This window comes from Prionailurus viverrinus, chromosome A1 (genome assembly GCF_022837055.1).
Source record: "Prionailurus viverrinus isolate Anna chromosome A1, UM_Priviv_1.0, whole genome shotgun sequence".
Lineage (NCBI taxonomy): Eukaryota > Metazoa > Chordata > Mammalia > Carnivora > Felidae > Prionailurus > Prionailurus viverrinus.
In genome coordinates this window covers 129,597,096-129,616,725 of record NC_062561.1, presented here as the reverse complement: position 1 = coordinate 129,616,725, position 19,630 = coordinate 129,597,096, and the positions used below count along the sequence as shown (strand labels likewise).

General features: G+C 39.0%; 1 protein-coding gene and 1 long non-coding RNA gene across 9 annotated transcripts in view; one reads left to right on the top strand and one right to left on the bottom strand.

The window, feature by feature from the left end:
- Positions 1-12,601, bottom strand: part of LOC125162905 (uncharacterized) — a 90,572-nt gene extending 77,971 nt beyond the window's left edge. The window contains exon 1 of the long non-coding RNA XR_007151212.1: positions 12,474-12,601. This is a non-coding gene — a long non-coding RNA (uncharacterized LOC125162905). The remainder of the gene's footprint in view (positions 1-12,473) is intronic.
- A 249-nt stretch (positions 12,602-12,850) lies between these two features.
- On the top strand, positions 12,851-19,426 carry SMIM15 (small integral membrane protein 15). Of its 8 annotated transcripts, none has more exons than XM_047854380.1 (4): positions 12,851-12,985; positions 14,204-14,339; positions 14,427-14,565; positions 15,211-19,426. In XM_047854380.1, the coding sequence occupies exons 3-4, from the start codon at positions 14,550-14,552 to the stop codon at positions 15,444-15,446; spliced, it is 252 nt and encodes an 83-aa protein (XP_047710336.1). In that variant the 5' UTR covers positions 12,851-12,985; positions 14,204-14,339; positions 14,427-14,549; the 3' UTR covers positions 15,447-19,426. The 8 variants fall into 8 exon arrangements, with proteins under 8 accessions (XP_047710336.1, XP_047710363.1, XP_047710374.1 ...); XM_047854407.1 differs by lacking the exon at positions 12,851-12,985 and adding an exon at positions 12,992-13,207; XM_047854418.1 differs by lacking the exon at positions 12,851-12,985 and adding an exon at positions 12,992-13,212 and having other exon boundaries at positions 14,512-14,565.
- Positions 19,427-19,630: the final 204 nt, after the last annotated feature.

Genomic DNA, 19,630 nt, shown 5'->3' with positions numbered 1-19,630 from the left:
AGGTATAATACCAAGCAAAACAGGCAAATTAACATACTGACATTAAGCTGAAGAGAGTAATAAACTTTAAGTTTACCTCTCATTTTAGAGGAAAAAAGGTAATGTACTGCACAACACTGATTACTGATCTTAATAACCAAAATTTAAGCTTTCCTCAGAGAGATACTATCATTACAGAAGAATCCATTTGTCTTTAGACTGCTTACCATTCAATGCTAAGGTAGAAAGTTGAAACTGCTTAATAATATTTAGCAAAACCATACAAAGTACTAAAAACAAAAAGAAACTGGTGTCAAAGCACAAATGATCTGCATACTTGGAAGTCTGATGTCGACAGCACATTTACACAAAATCCTAAACTTAATTTATATCACCTTGTACCTCACCCCCAGGTTTTGGTGTAGAGTGCTAGCCTCCAGATTAAGAGTACTGCATTTAATAACACCTTTTTCCTTCAGTCATCTCCTAAATATTTGTTTTAAACTATTAGATCATAAACCCTGATGTGATTTTTAAAAAGGATATAATTGTAATACAGTGTTATAAAGATGTCACTGAGAAACTGTGCTTTGTGCATGGGCAGGAAAAGCTTAAGAACAATCTATTATAATTTGCTTTTTTTTTTTAAGTTTATTCATTTTGAGAGGGAGGGAGAGAGAGAGTGAGAGAGGGAGGGAAGGAAAGAGAGAGAGAGAGAGAGAGAGAGAGAGATATCATGCGTGGGGGAGGGGCAGAGAGACAGAAGGAGACAGAGAATCCCAAGCAGGCTCCTCACTGTCACTGGAGAGCCTGATGTGGGGCTCGAGCTCACAAACCTGTGAGATCAAGACCTGGGCCAAAATCAAGAGTCAGACACTTCACCTACTGAGCCACCCAGGCACCCCTGCAATTTGCTTTTAAAAAAGATTAAACTGCACCTTCGACGGTGAAATCTGTCCTTTCCTTCAGCTGAGGCACCAATTCTTAGTGCCATGATTATACTTACTAAGACCTAGGAAATAAAGCCATGATCAACTACTATTACCCAACAGAAACATTTCTGTGTCACCTATTATGCGAGTTACAGCAGACATGAAGTTTGAAGCTACTAACCTGGACTGTTGGAGCTCTATAGCCCTTTAACAAACCCCCCTGAGCCATCCAGTTCTCCTGACCTAGACACACTTATTTGGGGCTTTAGTTTGAATTCATTAACCTTACTTATGAGATGGCTTTTCAGCTGCCAAACTGAGGGGTTGTAAACAGATAGGTCACCTAAACACCTGTAAATTTTCTTTTCAAGATACTATGAATTAGCAATTCTAGAACTACCTTCTGTGTACTTCAGCCTTGAGCAAATGAGTAAAATTATACTTTAAAGGTAATGGTAGCCAGAATTATTTTTGTTAAGGGAATTACAAATAAGGAAAAGGGGAAGAATAGAAAGGAGTGATAGACTGCAGTTGAAGGCATCAAAACAAACTCATGGTTTTTAACAGGTATAAATACAGCTGTTTGTATATGTACGTATCTGCTAAGAGGGGCCACAAGCAATGACACAGCAGCAGCATGAGCAAACCCAGCACTCAGATCTTGGTTCCTGAATACCATTTTCCATGAAAAGAAAGCAGGGCTCCTTGCAAAAATGGCTGATTCAGGGCTAGGTCAGGGAAAGTATAAGATGAACCTGGAATATTTGACTGTATCAAAAAGCACAAAAGGACTCAAATTATGTTGGGTACGTGACACATCTGGGGCTTCTAACACACAAAGGGAAAGTTTTGGGGCTCCAGTGGGCAAATGTGGGGCAATTACAACATCAAAATAATGGTAGTAATGGATTTAATCTGTTAACCAAGAATCCACAAGTCCATCTGCTAAAAATAAATAAATGAACAGAGAAAAACACTTCCTTTTATTACAGTGTCAACTAATAAACATAGATGGAATGATGGATTTAGAAAATCAGTCATTCACTCCAATAGGGACTTGGAGGAGGGGCAGGTTTAACTATTTCACGGTCAGGCATTGCCTTTACAGAACCCAGTGAGACATGACTAGAGCTGTTTGTCAATAGCTCTACAATTAACTGCTGCAGATGGCATGACCTTACTCCAGAATCCCAGGGGCCTTTATTACGATTCCCCAACTGGACTTGCCATATTCCACACTGCATTGTTCCCCACCACTGACATCACTAAGGTCTGCTTGATCACATGCTGCAAGTGTCTGTCAGGGCTGCTTGCACTGAAGCTTGAAACTGTTGCAGGAAACTTTCCTGACCTGGCCCCATTCAAAATTGGCAGCCTTCCATATTTCTTGGTAGAAGAGCCACAGTAGTATTCCTAGTTGTAGGATGCTTGGTCTCCAGAAGGAAAAGAGGCCTACAAAATGTTTTACTTCTTTGCTGTAGGGGCTGCAAGAGGCAGCAATTTTTCACTTTGGAGGAGATATCCTGTATTCCCCTGATGGTTAAACCTTTGCTAAAGTGACTGGTCTCTCAATCTTAGTGTTTATCTCCCATCCTCTAGGGTACACGTATCTTACTGATATGTTCAGCTTAGTAGCCACCTCTTGTGAATCTGCCCAACCACGTGATGTTCAGTAAAATGGACCAGTGTACTGTCATGAGGTTATTTAGGTGGTCCATATGTCTTTATTATATTATGACTGAGGATGGGAGAGTTAACACAGCCCTGAGGAAAAACTCAGTCTAAATGAAAAGTGTTACTGTTCTTTGTTAAGGTGAACTGTTTCTGATTCTTTTCTCTAACTGGAATGGAAGAAAACACATTGCCAAATCATTGACACACCATGTATCTGAGGCCTTACTAATCTGTTCTAGCAGTGAGTCCAGCATAGAACAGCAGCTGTGCTGAGTTATTACTTGGTTAACTCAGCAGTAGTCCATAGTAACTCTCCAGGATCTATCCAGTTTATTTAGGAGCTGGACTGTTACATTAAAGAAAGAGAATTGGGACCAGCACTCCCATATCTTTTAGGTCTTAAATGTTGGCACTCATCTTCATTATTCCCCCCAAATACAATATTGAGCCTGATTTACTATCTTGATGAGAGGGATGGGGGGGGGGGGTGTAGTTTCAGAAGGTTCCATTTGGCAATCCCCACTAGAACTCCTACTCCACAGACCAGGGATCCAATGTGGCAGTTACTCCAATTGCCACATAAATACTTGTTATGCACTTGAAGCCCACTGTGAGACTAAGTTTAGGCAGTACACCTGGTCTGGTAGGTGCCCATTATAACAGGAAGGCTGTGATGTTGCTTTAAATCTGCAGATGCTGACATCAACACAAATCCTATGACCAAAAGTCCTCAAGACACCTGATTATTCCTCTTTCCCTGGTGTAGAGTCACTCAGATAGCCATAAAGCCATTTTAGAGAAATGTCATGTATTTATGTAGTTTCCATGGTATGGTAGGGTTCTTCTTTGGGACCCATCCACATATTCTGTTCTAGATCTAAAAATTGTTTCGGGTCTGGGAACTAAGTAAGGGATCATGACTTTTTATTGCTGTCACTGCCCTCGGCCTCCTGTTCATCCATTCTTGCTTTTTAGGGTAAGAGATGTTAATCAGCACCCTCAAGGACTGCCCATCTATTTTGTCCCTAGGGAGACTAGGCTGTTTTAGCTGACTCTAGAACTCCTTGTGGGTCAAGCTCCTTTGGATCTAAGGATGGCCTTATGATAATTGTGACCTTTTAGCTTCTGGCAGTTAAGCAACACCACTGGCTTCATTACTTCAGGGCTCATTATTCCCGTGGACATTAATGAGTCAGCTCTGTGGCTGCTTCTCTTACCTTTATGCCAGGCCAGCAGGGGAGAGCTACCACCAAACTTCTTAGTGATGCTGATGATGCCTCTCTCACCAGTGCTCTCCTCATGGGCTTGGGTGAATGGTCCTCTCATGGAGTACAAGCCACCAGTAGATCTTCTGACCTTATGCAATGTATCCATTCCAGCATGCCCATTTGCTCAGCCTCTTTATTCCTTCCTACACAGGCTGCCAGTGCAACTCAGACATTTTTCACTTTGCTGAGAGTTAACCCAGTTATTGACCTGGTTACTGGTTAGTTAGTCACTTGGCAGCCAAGAAAGGAGCAAGTGGGGAGAGGAGGAGGGCTATTGCCTTATGGCCAAGAGGCTTCTGTAGTATCTCCAGCAGAGCAAACAAGCTAGTTCTTACTAGAGAAGGGCTACCTTGCAAGCCCTAAGGTTCCAGAGGGAAGAGCAGGGGCATCTATCAGGATGACACCATCCTATGTTTAGGATTCTAGATTTTCCCACCTTCACATTAACAGAACCAGGATACCTAAATACCAGGTTACCTAAATGCTCAAATACCTCTGGAGCTCTGTGACTCCAACAACTGGCTAGCTCTTCAGCAAGTGGTTCAACAGACTCTGTCCTTCTACAGGTGATAAAGACTATCACAGGGGCCCTCCAGATCTGACATTTAGGTACTCATGGTTTGTTAACAGCTATTTCTATTTTCCTTCTGCAGAGCTACTATACAATCTTACAGTAATCGGCCAACTCTGTTGTCTTTGTAGATGCTATTCCTCCCATATTTTTCAAATTCACCATATCAACACTGGTGAAATCTTTAGTAATTAACCTTATGCCAGAAGCTCATTGCCAATCAGGGTGGCACCTTCAGGCCAGGAGATGGATGAGCCATTTCCAAATCTCAATTTTACCATCCCAGCAGCAAAGATGTTATTAAATATGTAAGATTTTTATTGGGTAAATATCTATGAGAGATAATCGGGAGGTGGGGAGCCAGGAAGACTGGGTGAAATGTCACATCATGATGCAAGTCTGACTCTAAGTGAAAGAGAGAGGGAAGGAAGACTGAGTGGAAGGGTTCTAGAGGGCCATGTTGCCTAAAGAAGGCTTGGCAAAGTGATGGGAGAGTCCTTGTGTCCCTGTTGGCCATCAGAGGAGGCTGTGTCTCCCCAAAATGGGCCTTAGTATCTCTGCCATGCTCAGTCATTGAGCTGTGAAAGAAGTAAGGTCTTGGCACAAATACAGTGATGGATTTCAGAGCATAGCAGCTGGGATCCTTGGTCACTTAAAGTCCTTGCAGTGGGGGTCTGTGAGGTACATTCTCATAGTAGCCTCATGATCCTAACAAGAGGAAGAGCTGAAATTCAAATTAGGTAGTTTGGTTCCAGAGTCTGTACCGCAACCAGTACCCAAAGAAGGTATCTCTTAGAACTGCAGAGGTCTGAAATAAATGGTCTTCTATCACGCTGGAAGATTTATATGGCAGGCTGGAACAGACTGGTAAGAATCATGAGCCTTCCTCTAAAGAGTCTATACTTCAGGGGCACCTGGGTGGCTTAGTCAGTTGAGCAACTGACTTTGGCTCAGGTCACGATCTCATAGCTCATGAGTTTGAGCCCTGTGTCGTGCTCTGTGCTGACAGCTAAGAGCCTGGAGCCTGCTTCAGATTCTGTGTCTCCTCTCTCTGTCCCTCCCCTGCTCATGCTCGTGCTCTCTCTCTCTCAAAAATTAACATTAAAAAAAAATTAAAAAAGAAAAAGAGTTTGTACATCTTTCTACATATATAGAGTGGGGGGAGGGGCACATCACAGATTAATGTATACAAATATATTCTGCATGCATTGCATACACACATGAATAATTTATAGACCCATATGCAGCTTTAGTTTCCTATGGTATAAAAAGGTTAGCCGACTTGAAAAGAGCTGCAACAGTGATTCCTGGCCTGCCTATACAATAAGATGTATCATCCTGTATATGTGGTAAGATGGTCAAAAAGTGCTGACAAATCATTCATACCTTCCAGGATGTAAAAATCTGGGGGAAATATGGACTCAGGTAAATCCACTTTCCATCACTTGGTATAAGTAAGACCTTACTGTGGTATAAGGCAATCAAAAATTCATTTAATTTTTACTACTTTATTGCTAGTATTGAAAATTATCTCCTACCATCTTTATGCAAAGGCACTCTTTCCACTTATACTGTGTGTCAAATAGGCATTTACAGGCCAAATGAATGTAACCACTATTTATAACATAATTCGCTGGGAATCTGTGTAAGCTCCAACAATCAATTTATAGATGGTTTCTACAGACTACAACCTTCTCTAAAGAGGATACCACACAATTATTCATTAACTAGTTAGTGTTGCAAAAAACAAGTATTCTTAATTCTATTTTATGGACATGGGAACCCAGGCAGAGAAATAGTAAATGATTTTTTTGCTCCACATCATGAAATCAAATATGAACCTAGAACTAGAGACTAAATCAGAATCTTATACACCTATGGTCATTAATAATACAAAATCTACAAATGCAGTATAGTCCTGCAATAGAATATTAAAATTGAGAGATGAAAAAAATCTCAAAAGAATATGGGTCCAAACTTTTTTTTTAAACTTTTACTTTTTTTAAAATTTTTTTTTTTTAACGTTTATTTATTTTTGGGACAGAGAGAGAGCATGAACGGGGGAGGGGCAGAGAGAGAGGGAGACACAGAATTGGAAACAGGCTCCAGGCTCCGAGCCATCAGCCCAGAGCCTGACGCGGGGCTCGAACTCACAGACTGCGAGATCGTGACCTGGCTGAAGTCGGACGCTTAACCGACTGAGCTATCCAGGCGCCCCAAAACTTTTACTTTTTTTTAATGTCTACTTATTTTTGAGAGAGAGACAGAGTGGGAGCGGGGGAGGGGCAAAGAGAGAGAGGGACACAGAATTCAAAGCAGGCTCCAGGCTCTGCGCTGTCAGCACAGAGCCTCACACAGGGCTCAAACCCATGAATTGTAAGATCATGATCTGAGTCAAAGTTGGATGCTTAACCAACTGAGCCACACAGGCACCCTGGTTCAACTTTCTTTATAATGGCAGGTATTATTATCTGACTACAGAGAATGGAAAATTAGTTGATCAAGGCCAAATCTAAAAATGAAGAAAAACTCCAAATTCAAACCCTCTAGAAACTCATACACAACCACTATTATTTATTTTACTTCAAGAGTACATATGTGAATCAGAATTGAGTTTTTAGATTTTAGACTGTTTCGTTTCCTGACTTAAAGCCTAAAAACACAAACTGTAAACTCAGCAAGAGCAATTTATGAATTTGGGAGTAGGAGATGTCTGTAAGTGATGGTATAGAGAACATAAACCATATATATTTATAGCCTGGCACAAGTAAATTTTGTTTATTTTATAAACTAGATTCCAAATATACACACTATACTATGAGGGCTATTAAAGGTACAAACTAGCTTTTAGCATTAGACTTTGGGATGCGATTTCAAACAATGATTTCTTATATTCTCTAGTTTTGAAAGATATGGTTGTAAGATTTTAAAACAGACTTAGAATCAGTGAAAGAATTTTACTAGCAAATAACTACTTGTTACATATCAGAAGTCTTTTTTAAGTCTGACTTACTAGCACTTGATAAAAAGGCAAACTATACTGTCCCTTAGTTCACCAAGAACTTGACTTACCTTACTACATTAACATATACAATAACTACAGATCTATAATACTTGTCATAGGAAAAAAATGTATTTAAAAAGAAATGGAAGAATGCAGGTCAGAATTGATGTTAAAAATGAACTTCAAATTTGGCTCTTGAGCTTTGTAACCGTCCAATCAAAGAGGCAAACCTCTTACTATCAAAAAGTGGCTTTCACAAGTTTTTTAGAATCACATTGTAAAATATCTTACATGGGACTTTATATAAAGGGTACTACATGACATGGAGAACAATGTCCCTGACATTATCATATAGCAAATATGGTTAAAATGTTTTATATGGTTACTTCAAGAAGCTTGTTTAGGTGAAGGTGAAAGTTTCTCATTAAAATTCTATCCAGTGAGGGGCGCCTGGGTGGCGCAGTCGGTTAAGCGTCCGACTTCAGCCAGGTCACGATCTCGCGGTCCCTGAGTTCGAGCCCCGCATCAGGTTCTGGGCTGATGGCTCAGAGCCTGGAGCCTGTTTCTGATTCTGTGTCTCCCTCTCTCTCTGCCCCTCCCCCGTTCATGCTCTGTCTCTCTCTGTCCCAAAAATAAATAAACGTTGAAAAAAAATTTTTTTTAAATTCTATCCAGTGAAGGTGGTATTGCTAAGGGCTACTTTTGCCATAAACGTCATTTTTACACTGAAAGATTCTGACACATGGATTAGTTTTCCCAACTGGGATAGCAATTCTTATTTAATGGCTAGAAGACCCCAGCACAGAAATAAAAATTAACTTAACATGCCTAATACAATTACCTCATTTAGGGACAGGCCTAAAATTTGAAACCTCTAGATTCAGCAGCAAAGCTTAGAATCTGACAATTTCAACAGCACTGTAATCCAAGGCTTCAGGAGGATTTACTGGAAATTTTAAGCTTCCAAAAGGATGCCCTCCAACTATAAGGTATTAGTTTGCTGCAAGCACATGTATAATACATTCTGAAGACAAAGAACTGTAAACAGTTTCAGTTTTAAAAAAGCAGATTTCAGTATTATGTTAGAAAAAGTTCTATCAACTACCCAAAGCAGCAATATGTAACTATCTGTACTGACTACTGTGCTCAAGTGTAATGAATGTTTCTAAAATGTATGCAAGAGGCCATGGGCAGCAAGGAATAATAAACGAGAGAAGTATCTGCTATTTTAATCTAAGTATTTCTCCTGCAATCTGCATTGGGAATAATGAAGTTGGAAAATATCTAGAGAGGGCATCTAGTCTGCAAATACACTTTTGCCCTATTTTCAAAGATCTCTATTCCAGCTTGCTCTTATCTTAAATCTTAGCACCTACAATCTAGGACCAATTCCTTCTATCTCATCAATGAAGATGTTCTGCCATGTTCCTTATACGTATTTTTACATACTCGGAAATTAGTAAGCAATTAGTGTTCTTTCATTAACAAGATAATCACAATTACTTTACCTTTCTCCAAACACCTTATTTACTAATCTTTAGGCCTCTTCTTAATGGGGCATCCCTTATTACCTTGAAAGCATACAAGTGTTTGGTACTTCAATACAGACTTCACAAATTCACAGGATTTGGGTTATTTCATGATTTGTACAAACCACAAATTAAAATAAAACAGTTTTATCTGTAGGTAGCAATGCTACATCTTGGAATCAATTATTCAAAACAATATTCTAGGTACCAATGTAAGTGATCCCACATAGCTTACTTTCTAGTGGGAAAAACAGACGACAAACCAGTAAACAAGTTGTCAGACTGGAGTGCTATGAAAAAAAAATTAAAGTGACAGAGGTAAAGAGGGCTATTGTGAGGAGGTAGTGTCTGCCCTGCAAAGATGAGAATAATGTCCCAAGCAATTTGGGGCCAAAATAGGTTTAACTAGTTATTCTGCTATATATTTATATGCATTCCTTCTGAATTATACAACCTTGCACCGCTCCCTCCTGAATGTTCTTGTTCTTAATTTGAAGACTAATTCTATCTTATAAAAGGTTTTCATTACATCCTTAATTCGTGTATCTGAGAAGTTGAAGACATATGCCTTCTCATTTAAGCAAGTATTTTATAATATTAGCTCATTATTTTAGTATGCATTTCTTCCAAACTATATTTAACAATGGGTGAAAAATAACAATATTTGAAAAAAATTCCTTGGGTTAGGTCTACATGGATATTCTAAAAAATAGAAATCTTGCAATGCATTGTAAGTAAAACAGGCTGAAAGCAAACGGGCAGAATAGGACCTATTCAGAAGATGAAACTGAAGGGAAGATGGAAGATGGAGTTAATTACTGAGGGAGAGGTCTAATAGTAGTGAAAGCCCAAAAGAGAAGTAGAGGTTGAAAGAGATCAGGTATGTGAGATGAAGAGACAAATCAACTGGCAAGGTTGAAGAGAACCTTTTGCACCACACTAGCTCTTTGAGACATGCTGCCACCACCTGGGCAATAAGAAATTCTGAAGTACGGAAAAATTTTAGTTGTGATCGTCAGTTAACAATTATAGAATCAAAACACGTACTTTCATTTTATGAAATCAGTACTTTTTGACAAGTCTTTGGATATTAAAGAAGAGCTGGGATTTTGGCCAGATGTGTTTAGAATCCTGCTCTACTTTTTAGGTCTCTGATTCCTTATCTGTAAAATGGGTAGAAGAATACTATCATTTGGGGTTGTTTAGTCTCAGGATTAGTGATAATAGATATGAAGCATCTAGACCAGTACCTGGTACATAGTAATCACTCAATAAATAGGTTTTGAGAAATTATTATTCTTCAGTATGATCTTGCAAGTACCGCTAATACCTGATTACTTTTTAAATCATGTAAGTGTGCATTTTAAGACATGTATTTTAATTATGTTTCAATGAAAGGAAAAACTCACAAAATAAAATTTAGGGAAGAAACCAGTTTCATCAAATTAAGTCAAATATGTGAAGATAAATAAGCACAAAATGTTGAACAGGTAAGAAAATTCTCAAGATCTTTAGTCAAGTGTATATTATTATAACAGAATCTTACTCAGATTTTACTCATTCACATTTTTTTTCCATTCACAATTTGACATGAGTCCAGGTGAAATGCGACTTTATACCATACAAGAGAAAAAGACTTTGTAAACAAATGAGAGTAGGATTTACCTTAAGAGAAAAAAGAAAAAAATGATTAAAATTTTGTAATGCTCCATTTTCAAAATACAAGAACAATAAACAATGTGAATAGGGAAGGTGGTGTATACACTACACAGGAATTATGTAAAGACAAACCCTCCTTAATAGTGTAAGGTTTTTAAAATTTGGTTCATGAATAAAATTTCTTAAAAATAAATACAAGCAGAGCTTATTTCCTAGTTATTCTAAGTTGGCAGTCTAAAAGACATTTGAGAAAGAATAAAAGCCCAATTCAGGATCTTTCCAAATAAATAAGATCTTAAGAAAATTGGCTATGTTTCCACTAAATTCTTTGTTTTGTTGCTGCTTATGAATCACAAGTTAGAAAAATGGCCAAATTCAGTCCAACGGACAGAATTTTAAAGCTGAAAGAACACCAGAGACAACCTAGTACACTGTCCACATAAAGAAGAGGAAACAGGCTCAGAGTGACTTATCAGTGTATACAGATCAGCAGAGACCAGGCCTGTGAAACTGAACTCACAGGCTTCCACTCCTCACTACAGAAAATAGTCCACAGTATCTGAACCAATCTTGAAGCCACCTTTCATCAACGCGATGTAGGTTGCAGTAAAGGGCTCGGCTGTGGGAACGCCTATGCTATTCCTGGGCTTACTTACATCCTGTCCTGGAACTGAAAACCAGATCAGTAGCACTAAGCTGTGAAGGCATGGTCTACACTACAACCAAAGGGGAACGGAAGCTTCTTTCTTTCTTACGCACCTTTTCTTGCAACCCAAGACTCTTATGCGTTTTACAAGGGAAGCAGCAGAGCAAACCACTGGAAAGGCAATAATTGGGTATACTGTGTATACAAGATGTAAACAAAACAAACACATCTTGGCCTCTCGAGTGAAGGATGTTAAAATACGATCTGACCCCATCCGGGAATTCCTTTTTGAACAAGTTTTTAGTTGTTCAACTAAACTACTTGCATAAACTACATAAACTACAACTACTTGCATAGTTACCTCCAGCAAGTAAAGTATTCAGTATACACAATCCAGTGACTGAGTCTGCTTTTTCTGGCTACTACAGGTACAGGCTAGGTCCAAGCAGCACAAGCTTTGAAACCATCGGCCAAGTTTTCAAACAAGAATGAGTAAGAAAACAACTGCTGCTAATACAACATACAAACATTAACATATGCCCAACGAACAGTATTACAGATCATTAGATTATTTGCCAAAAGCCTGTTCCCTGGTAAATAATAGTTACTGTTGTTATATCTATTTATACATGTCACAGCTTGCTCCTTAAAGAGAACATGCTATAGTCTTTCGAGAATAAAAACCTGCTTTATTTGGCACACAAAAGTGAAGAGGTCTTGCAACATTCGCAGAGGTAGTCAAACAGAGCCGTTCAGGGCAAGCAATCACATTTGCTCGCAACCAAACGAGAGTTAATCTCTCAGTTCCTGTAGACTACAAGACAATATTAAACTCACTCTATCTGCTTGACTTTTGAATCCCTTTATTTGTGTACTGAAAGAACAAATATCTCTGTGGGAACTCTATGCCCAGTTTATTTATCAAGTTTACGTTGGGCAAGTATCGACCATTTGTGTATTTGTGTGTGTATGTGAAATGAGTTAGGTTCTCAAATTAAAAGCAAACAACAAAAATCCCTCCTCACACACAGGGCTGCATTTTCCTTTAGTAACAAGCTTCAGTGGATCCACCAAGGTCCAGCTGCTTCACTGTCTCCAGTAGGTGAGGCTTTAACTATTGTCCAACCAGAAGACGAGAGGGGCAAGGGGTGGGTGTGACCCAAGAGAAGAAACTCGCCAGAATCCTTCAACAGCCGCTGTGTGACCCTCACCTTGGCTTTGGGCGGATTGTGGAGACCAACTCCTTTCTTGCCGCCGCTCTTGGGTCTGTTTCCAGGAGCTACAGACCTCACCCACCGGGGCCCTCCATCAAGGGTGTGGCTCCAGCATTGGAGGGGGCTGTCCCCTGGCAGGCATCGGGGACAAAGGCAGAGGGCCCTCAGCGTTCTGGACCGGCTTCTGAAGGTCTGAGCCCACTTGCGCCTTCACGGTCGCCCCTTCATCCCAGCAGGAGGCGCGGGACTCCGGCTCCCGGCCAGAGACCAGCCAGGGCGCAGCCACACAGCCCGCGCGGCCTCACCTGCTGCTCGCCCGTAAGCAGTGCGCCGCCCTACCCCGCCTCTCCGCCCCCGCGAGTCCTGTAAGTCGAGGTCCCGGGACCCAAACAACAATGGCGCAGCCGGAAACTGGCCCCTCGACTTCCTCAGGCCCACTGCGGGCTGGGGCCGGCCTGTGGGCGGGACGGGAAAGCTGCGGCTTCCGCCTTTCTGCTTCCGGCCTGGAGGTGAGTTGGGAGTAGGGGTCCGAACCCGAAGTCCCGGCCGTGATGCGGAGGGTCTGGTGGCGGCCGCTACAGTTGTTTTGTCCACGGCCCAGAGGCGGCGGCCACTGCACTGGCGGATTGAGCCAGGATTCCCGGGGGCCACCCTCTCTCCGGGACCCGCCGGGCCAGTGCCAGCCGAGGCCGAGGGGAGATTGAACGTGGCCCCCTGGGGCCGGCGGCCGGGTGAGGTAGGGGGAGCAAGAATGAGCAAGGGGAAACAAGGGTGGACGGGGCTTGTGATGGCGTGAAATACCATCAGTTGCAGCTTCGGGAGCCGCGCAGCACTGGTTTGGAGAGCAAGCCCGGTGGAGCCCTTACGCAAGGAAGAGGAGTAATATTTATTCCTCCAAGGGTGGGAGGCGCGCGCGTTTGGGTCCGAAATTGAAGTGCACTGGAGCCTTGGTGGTTTATGGACGATAACTTTTTTGTGTTAATGGCTAAAACTTTGCCACAAAGCATGTCCTTTACTTCCGCGTGCCTCGTTTTTTGCAAAGTTCTTTCGCTTGCCTTAGTTAATTCGTTACCGTGCTGGAGAAGCTGAAGAAACAGATGGACCTCTTGTGTACGTTGGGGCCTACGAATTCAAGGGTAGGGGACAGAAGCTAGAATATTTAACAATATTCTAGAGTCACTTTAATTAGTGTTCTCTGTTGAAAATATATGAAGAGACCGGTGAAAGGATATTAAAACCGGTGGTAGTTTTCTTGAGTGATGGGATTGTATTTTGTGGTGGTTTTCTGAAAAGAACACGAATTGTAGAATAGACCCCAAAACCGTTAAAGAATAAAGCGAGGTATTTGATTTTGTAATTATGTACCTAGCCCTATAAATTAGTGACAAAAAAGTTCAAGACCTAGGAATGGATATGCTGTAATTTTTTTTTAATATGCCAGTGAGCTTCATAAATTATTTTTGAAGTAATGTAGTAAAATGCTTGTAATTACTCCAGTAATTAGGATTTTCTTAGAGGGTGTTTGCAGTTGTAGTAATGATTTCTTTCTTCACATTAGGAGGAAATAAATATTCAATGTCTTTGATGTGCCAGGCAATTTTAATATGTCATTTATAGATTGCATATATAGAATTTCGAAGTAACTCCATTTGAAATTGTATTCAAATTATCCTGAAAGTTGTAACTGAAACATTTTTTCTTTTATCTGTTCTTTTCAACCCACCCAGTATATAGAATTTAAATCTTCTCTCACAAGTATATGGTAGAGCTAAAGAAGAAGAAGACAAGCAAGGGTCATCTGAAATTGTAATTGGCTCACTAATAATCGCAGGACAAAGTTGGAAATAACTACTCAAGCATAAGGTAGATGACTTTTTAAACCCCAGCTGAAATTGTGGATGTATATACACCCATTCCTACCCAAGTGTTCTAATTCTCACCTTTGAATAGAGGTTGACCCAAACATGAAAGGTTGAAAAGCCTGTGAGGCAAAATAGAAAATGCCACTCAGATCCACACCGTCCTTCCTTAACAGATGGCCCTCCCATACCGACTCAAAATGGAACAAAATGCATGGCACCTGTTGTGGGTAATTTTCTCCTTTATTAAATTATGTCCTCAAGTAGGAGTCCTCAGAGCCAAAAGAGTACATAAAATAGCATGTGGCTTTTTTGCTTCTATTTCTTTGCATATGAATGTAGATATTTTCATGGCTCCCATAGCTTCTCCTTTTCATTCCTGGAAACAGCCATTCATTACCTCTCTTTCTCCTGGCCTTTCATGTACTCCATGGTTTGTCCTTTTCAAACACCAAATTTGATGATTCATACTTTTGTTAATTAGTACATAAAAGTACTAAGGTTTTGTCCAAAAATGACAGACAGGATTCAGCTGTTGTCTGGAATGAGTGTTTAAAACTCAAAATTCTTACAAAAGTCGACTGCTAATAAAATGTGTCTTGACTATCAAGAATGCGTAGTTCCTGTGGCAGATTGCACGTGGTTTTTACTTTTATCTTTAACTTTACATCTTTTAAGTGTTATCATACTTGGATTAGTTTTTTTTAACTGGAGATATCAGTCTTTATTAAAATAGTACATTTAATGCTTTTTAAAAACAAACTAATGAGTGAAAATGGAATTCTGAGTTAACTGATTGTATGATGTAACTTTTTCAAAATTTGATTAACCACATAGTCTTTTCTCTCGTTGCCTCCCTCCTCCCCTTTCCGAAGACACTACCAAGATGTTTGATATAAAGGCTTGGGCTGAGTATGTTGTGGAATGGGCTGCAAAGGACCCGTATGGCTTCCTTACAACGGTTATTTTGGCCCTTACTCCATTGTTTCTAGCAAGTGCTGTACTGTCCTGGAAATTGGCCAAGATGATTGAAGCCAGGGAAAAGGAACAAAAGAAGAAACAAAAACGTCAAGAAAATATTGCAAAAGCTAAACGACTAAAGAAGGATTGAAGGAATGAACAGGCTCTATAACCAGAGAAAAATCACTTGGAAAATTAAGCAGCTTTGGAAGGACCCACTGAGGTTTCTTTTCTGATTTTTATGACAGTAATTTGTAGTCACTGAAGTCTGAGCACATGGAAGGATCATGTTAGTTGTGGCCTCTACTACTGCAACTTTTAGGCTTTGGTGTAGAAGTCTGTTGACAGTTATTTTAAATTGGCATTTATTCTATAAATTCTTTATAACTGACTTAGTCATTTGCCATTTTGCAGCTTATGTACTGAAACGAAAACATCCTGTGGAGAGAAATGACTATACATTATGAATTCTTTTCAAATAATGGCTTAGAATGGGGCCCTTTCTGGACAAAAGGAGTTAAGAATGTAAAAATCAAAACTGTCCTGAGGTGAAAAGTGTGCTTTGGCTTAAAAGGCATATAGTATATTATATCTTTTATCATTATTGCTTATTTCTTGCTGGCTTTCTCAAAGCCACACATTAACTAATGACTTTTTGTGTTCTGCATTTTCTCATTTTAGCCCTTGAGATAATTATCAGACATTCTGCATTTTTTTAAAATCTAATTTTATAAAGAATTCTCTTATTGACTATATAGAATACCACCTACCAGATATAACAGTTTTTGTACTTATGAACACTGCCATTTTCTTAGAGATGTCTTGTTGAGTAGAATAACACTATGATTTAAAGCTTGCAGTAAAAATGCCAAACCTTGTGTTACCTTGGAACCAGTTTACTCTTTCTTGTGCTAAGTAGAAATGTGAAATAGTTAAAATGTCTTATCAGATAATTTGCTCATTATATAGATGCCATTTTTTGTTTTTCTTCCATTCTTTGTTTTAACTTACCTAGTAGTGATATTCTACTTTCTGATGAAACAGGTTCATGGTGAAAATTAAAATTTCAAATTTCTTTTAAGGAATTCTTAAAAAGTAATCGTTAAGTTGTAATTCCTAAGTGGTAAAGAAAGGTTTAACATTTGGAAAAATTTTGGTCATCATACCAGTAATTAGATGAAAAAGGTAAATTATGTCAAAATGAGATATGTGTTAAAATTAGAAATAAAGAGCTAAAGGATCTTCCCTTTAGTTAAGTAGATAACTGGAACTTTTTACTATTAAACAGGCTTTTATAAATGCATAGTCTAGTAATTTTATTTGCTGTCAGTATATAATAGCTTATTAATGTTTTCCTCCCCTCTGATAATGAATTTTAAATTACAAAAAATTGTCCACCAGCTTTAGTTTAAAACTGGAACTAGATATTGAAATAAATTTGATACTTTTTTATAAAAAGGTCCTGTTTTTTTTTTAAGGGGGGCTAATAATAATACAGTAATTAAAAATAGATGACTTTTCAAAGGGTTATGAATTTCATTTATAGCTAAAAGCATACTTAGAAAAGTTGAGGACAGTGTTTCTCAACTACAAATACCTAAGGACTCCTGAGAATGTTGATGGGCTGGTCTGAACAGTACTACTTTATACGTTAGGTTGTCAGTTCTAATGTGGTGCCAGTGTAATGAACATATTGCCACTCCAGTGTTTCATTATATTACTCAGGTGATCTAGGATATCTAGTGACCTTTTTATTGCCACTGAAGTTTTAATAGTTAGAATTACCATTGCAATTCAAACTGAAAAAAAATGCTTCTGTAGATCTACTGGCCCTCCTGGATCTACAGAGCCCATAAGTCTTCCTTATGGTTGGTCACATTTTAGAGTAAAAGTACTGCAGCAAAAGATCTATTCACCATAATTCTCTGTTACCTACTAAAGCTGTGTTTTCATTGGTTCTCATTACAATTTAAAGATATTTAACTGAAATCTTTTTTTTCTATAATTTAAAGTCTTAACACATGCCAATTTTGTATTTGTTTGGCATATGCCATTTGTTTCCTCAGGTTTAGCTTTTCCCAACATTTATGGGACCTTTTTTTATATGTGAGATCAAGGTTTCATAATACGTATGTCTATGTTTGTGTGTATGTGGGGGATTTGGGGGGATGTAAAATAGAGTATTTTGAGGGTTCGGATTCTTCAGAACAATCAATCTTCTCTCACTGCAACAAATAGTACTATTGATGAAAGAATCCCATTTACTATTAGCCATAATACTTCCTTTAAAAGTTGTCTATTATGTTGTTTCCTAAGCTTTGAGAGCTGATCTAATCAGTTACCTTTTTATGGCTGGTTTTGGGAAAAACACAGCCTGCCTGTAGACAGATATTTTACCAAAAACAAAAGTTGGTGTGTCAGATTTTGATCCTTGGTATGTATGTGATGAATTTCAGTGTGGTATTACTAGATCAGATATACTTTTTTGGTACAGTGTTTTTTACTTCTTTTTCTTGGAATTCTAGTAAAGCAAATGAAGTAAGCTTACCAAGGTGTGAGCCGGAAAACTAATGTTGAGATACATTATTATTAATAAGTCCTGACCCATTCCTTCTTTCCTTACACATAATGTAAAGGAAAGGGGCCAGGGCCACTTAACACCTCATCTCATATCCTGTTACTGATTCCTATCAAGGAATGATTGTCTTTATATTGCAGTTGGTTATAGTATCACTCTGATTTACTTCATATCTGGAATATATGTGGAATATACATACATATATATATATATATATACACACACACACACACACACACACACACACACACTCACACAAATATATGTATTTCTCAAACATTAAAACATTCCATTTTCAAATACCACCAGTTTGGGAAATATAAAATAAAATTTAGGATTATTCCTACACGATTTCTTGGAAGCTTTTAACTTAATTTGACTATCATAGACTTCTCACTGCTGTTTCTTTCCCCAGAGAACATAAACACTTTGAGAAAGCCTGTTCTAAATAAATTCAGGTTACATTTTACTTTATTTTATTTTTGTTTTTTGTTTTGCTTTGTTTGGTGATATCAGGTTACAATTTATTTGTTTTTAAAAAATTTTCAAGGTTTATTTTAGAGAGAGTACGGGAAGGGCAGAGTGAGAGAGAGAATCTTAAGTAGGCCCTATACTCAGCGTGGATCTTGATGCAGGGCTCTATCCCTTGACCCTAGGATCATGACCTGAGCCAAAATCAAACACTCAACTGAGTTGAGCCACCCAGGTGCCCCAAGATCAGATTACATTTTAAATAGTGTGGTTAATGAGGTAGCATTAAAAAAATAAGGTATTGGCTCAAGGCTGATTCAGTTAAGAAATAAATGATAGCCAGATAGCAGTAAAAGTAGGAATGGAAAAGAATAACAGATAATGGGAAAGTTTTTTTCCTCCATTTTTATTGATTTTCAACTTCACATATCCAAGGCATAGCTGATAGGCTAGATTTATATGATTAACCCCAATAGTCAACACATTTTCTATACTTTAACAGGCAAAAATCTGCTGTTTGCATGTGTAGCACATGCATGGGAAATCAAGGATTTACCTCTGAGAAAGCACTTGAAGTATATCTGACACTTAACTTGGAACATTTTTACTTTTGGAATTAAAAAAACTTTGCATAGGGTTGAAGTTGGTCTTGAAGCAGTAAGGACATGTTTATTAAAACAAAACTTGTGAGTGTCCAAAATATAACAATTTAAAATACAAAATGTGGCAGACAAACTAATATTTAATACTTTAATTCTGCTTTGCATGTGTCTGGCATAAAAGCCAAATATAGAAAAGATTGCATAGAAAGGTAATTTGAATTAGGCCAAGGTTTTTAGGTTCAGTTTTTATGTAGGACATACAGCTCTGTTCCCTTGCCATCTGACATTGCCACCAGATATCCAAAAAATGTTAGTCTTGAGGAAGAGTCTGGATGTATTACTAGAACTGTCATTTCCACTTCTTGAAATCACTTTATTTATTTTAATGTTTATTTATTTTTGAGAGACAGAGCATGAATGGGGGAGCGTCAGAGAGAGGGAGACACAGAATCCGAAGCAGACTCCAGGCTCTGAGCTGTCGTCACAGACCCCGACATGGGGCTCGAACTCACGGACCGTGAGATCATGACCTGAGCTGAAGTTGGACGCTTAACCGACTAAGCCACCCAGGCACCCCTTGAAATCACTTTAAAAGTGCATGCTCCAGGGGCACCTGGCTGACTCAGTGGAGCATGTGACTCTTGATCTCAGGGTTGTAAGTTCAAGCCCAACATTGGATGTAGA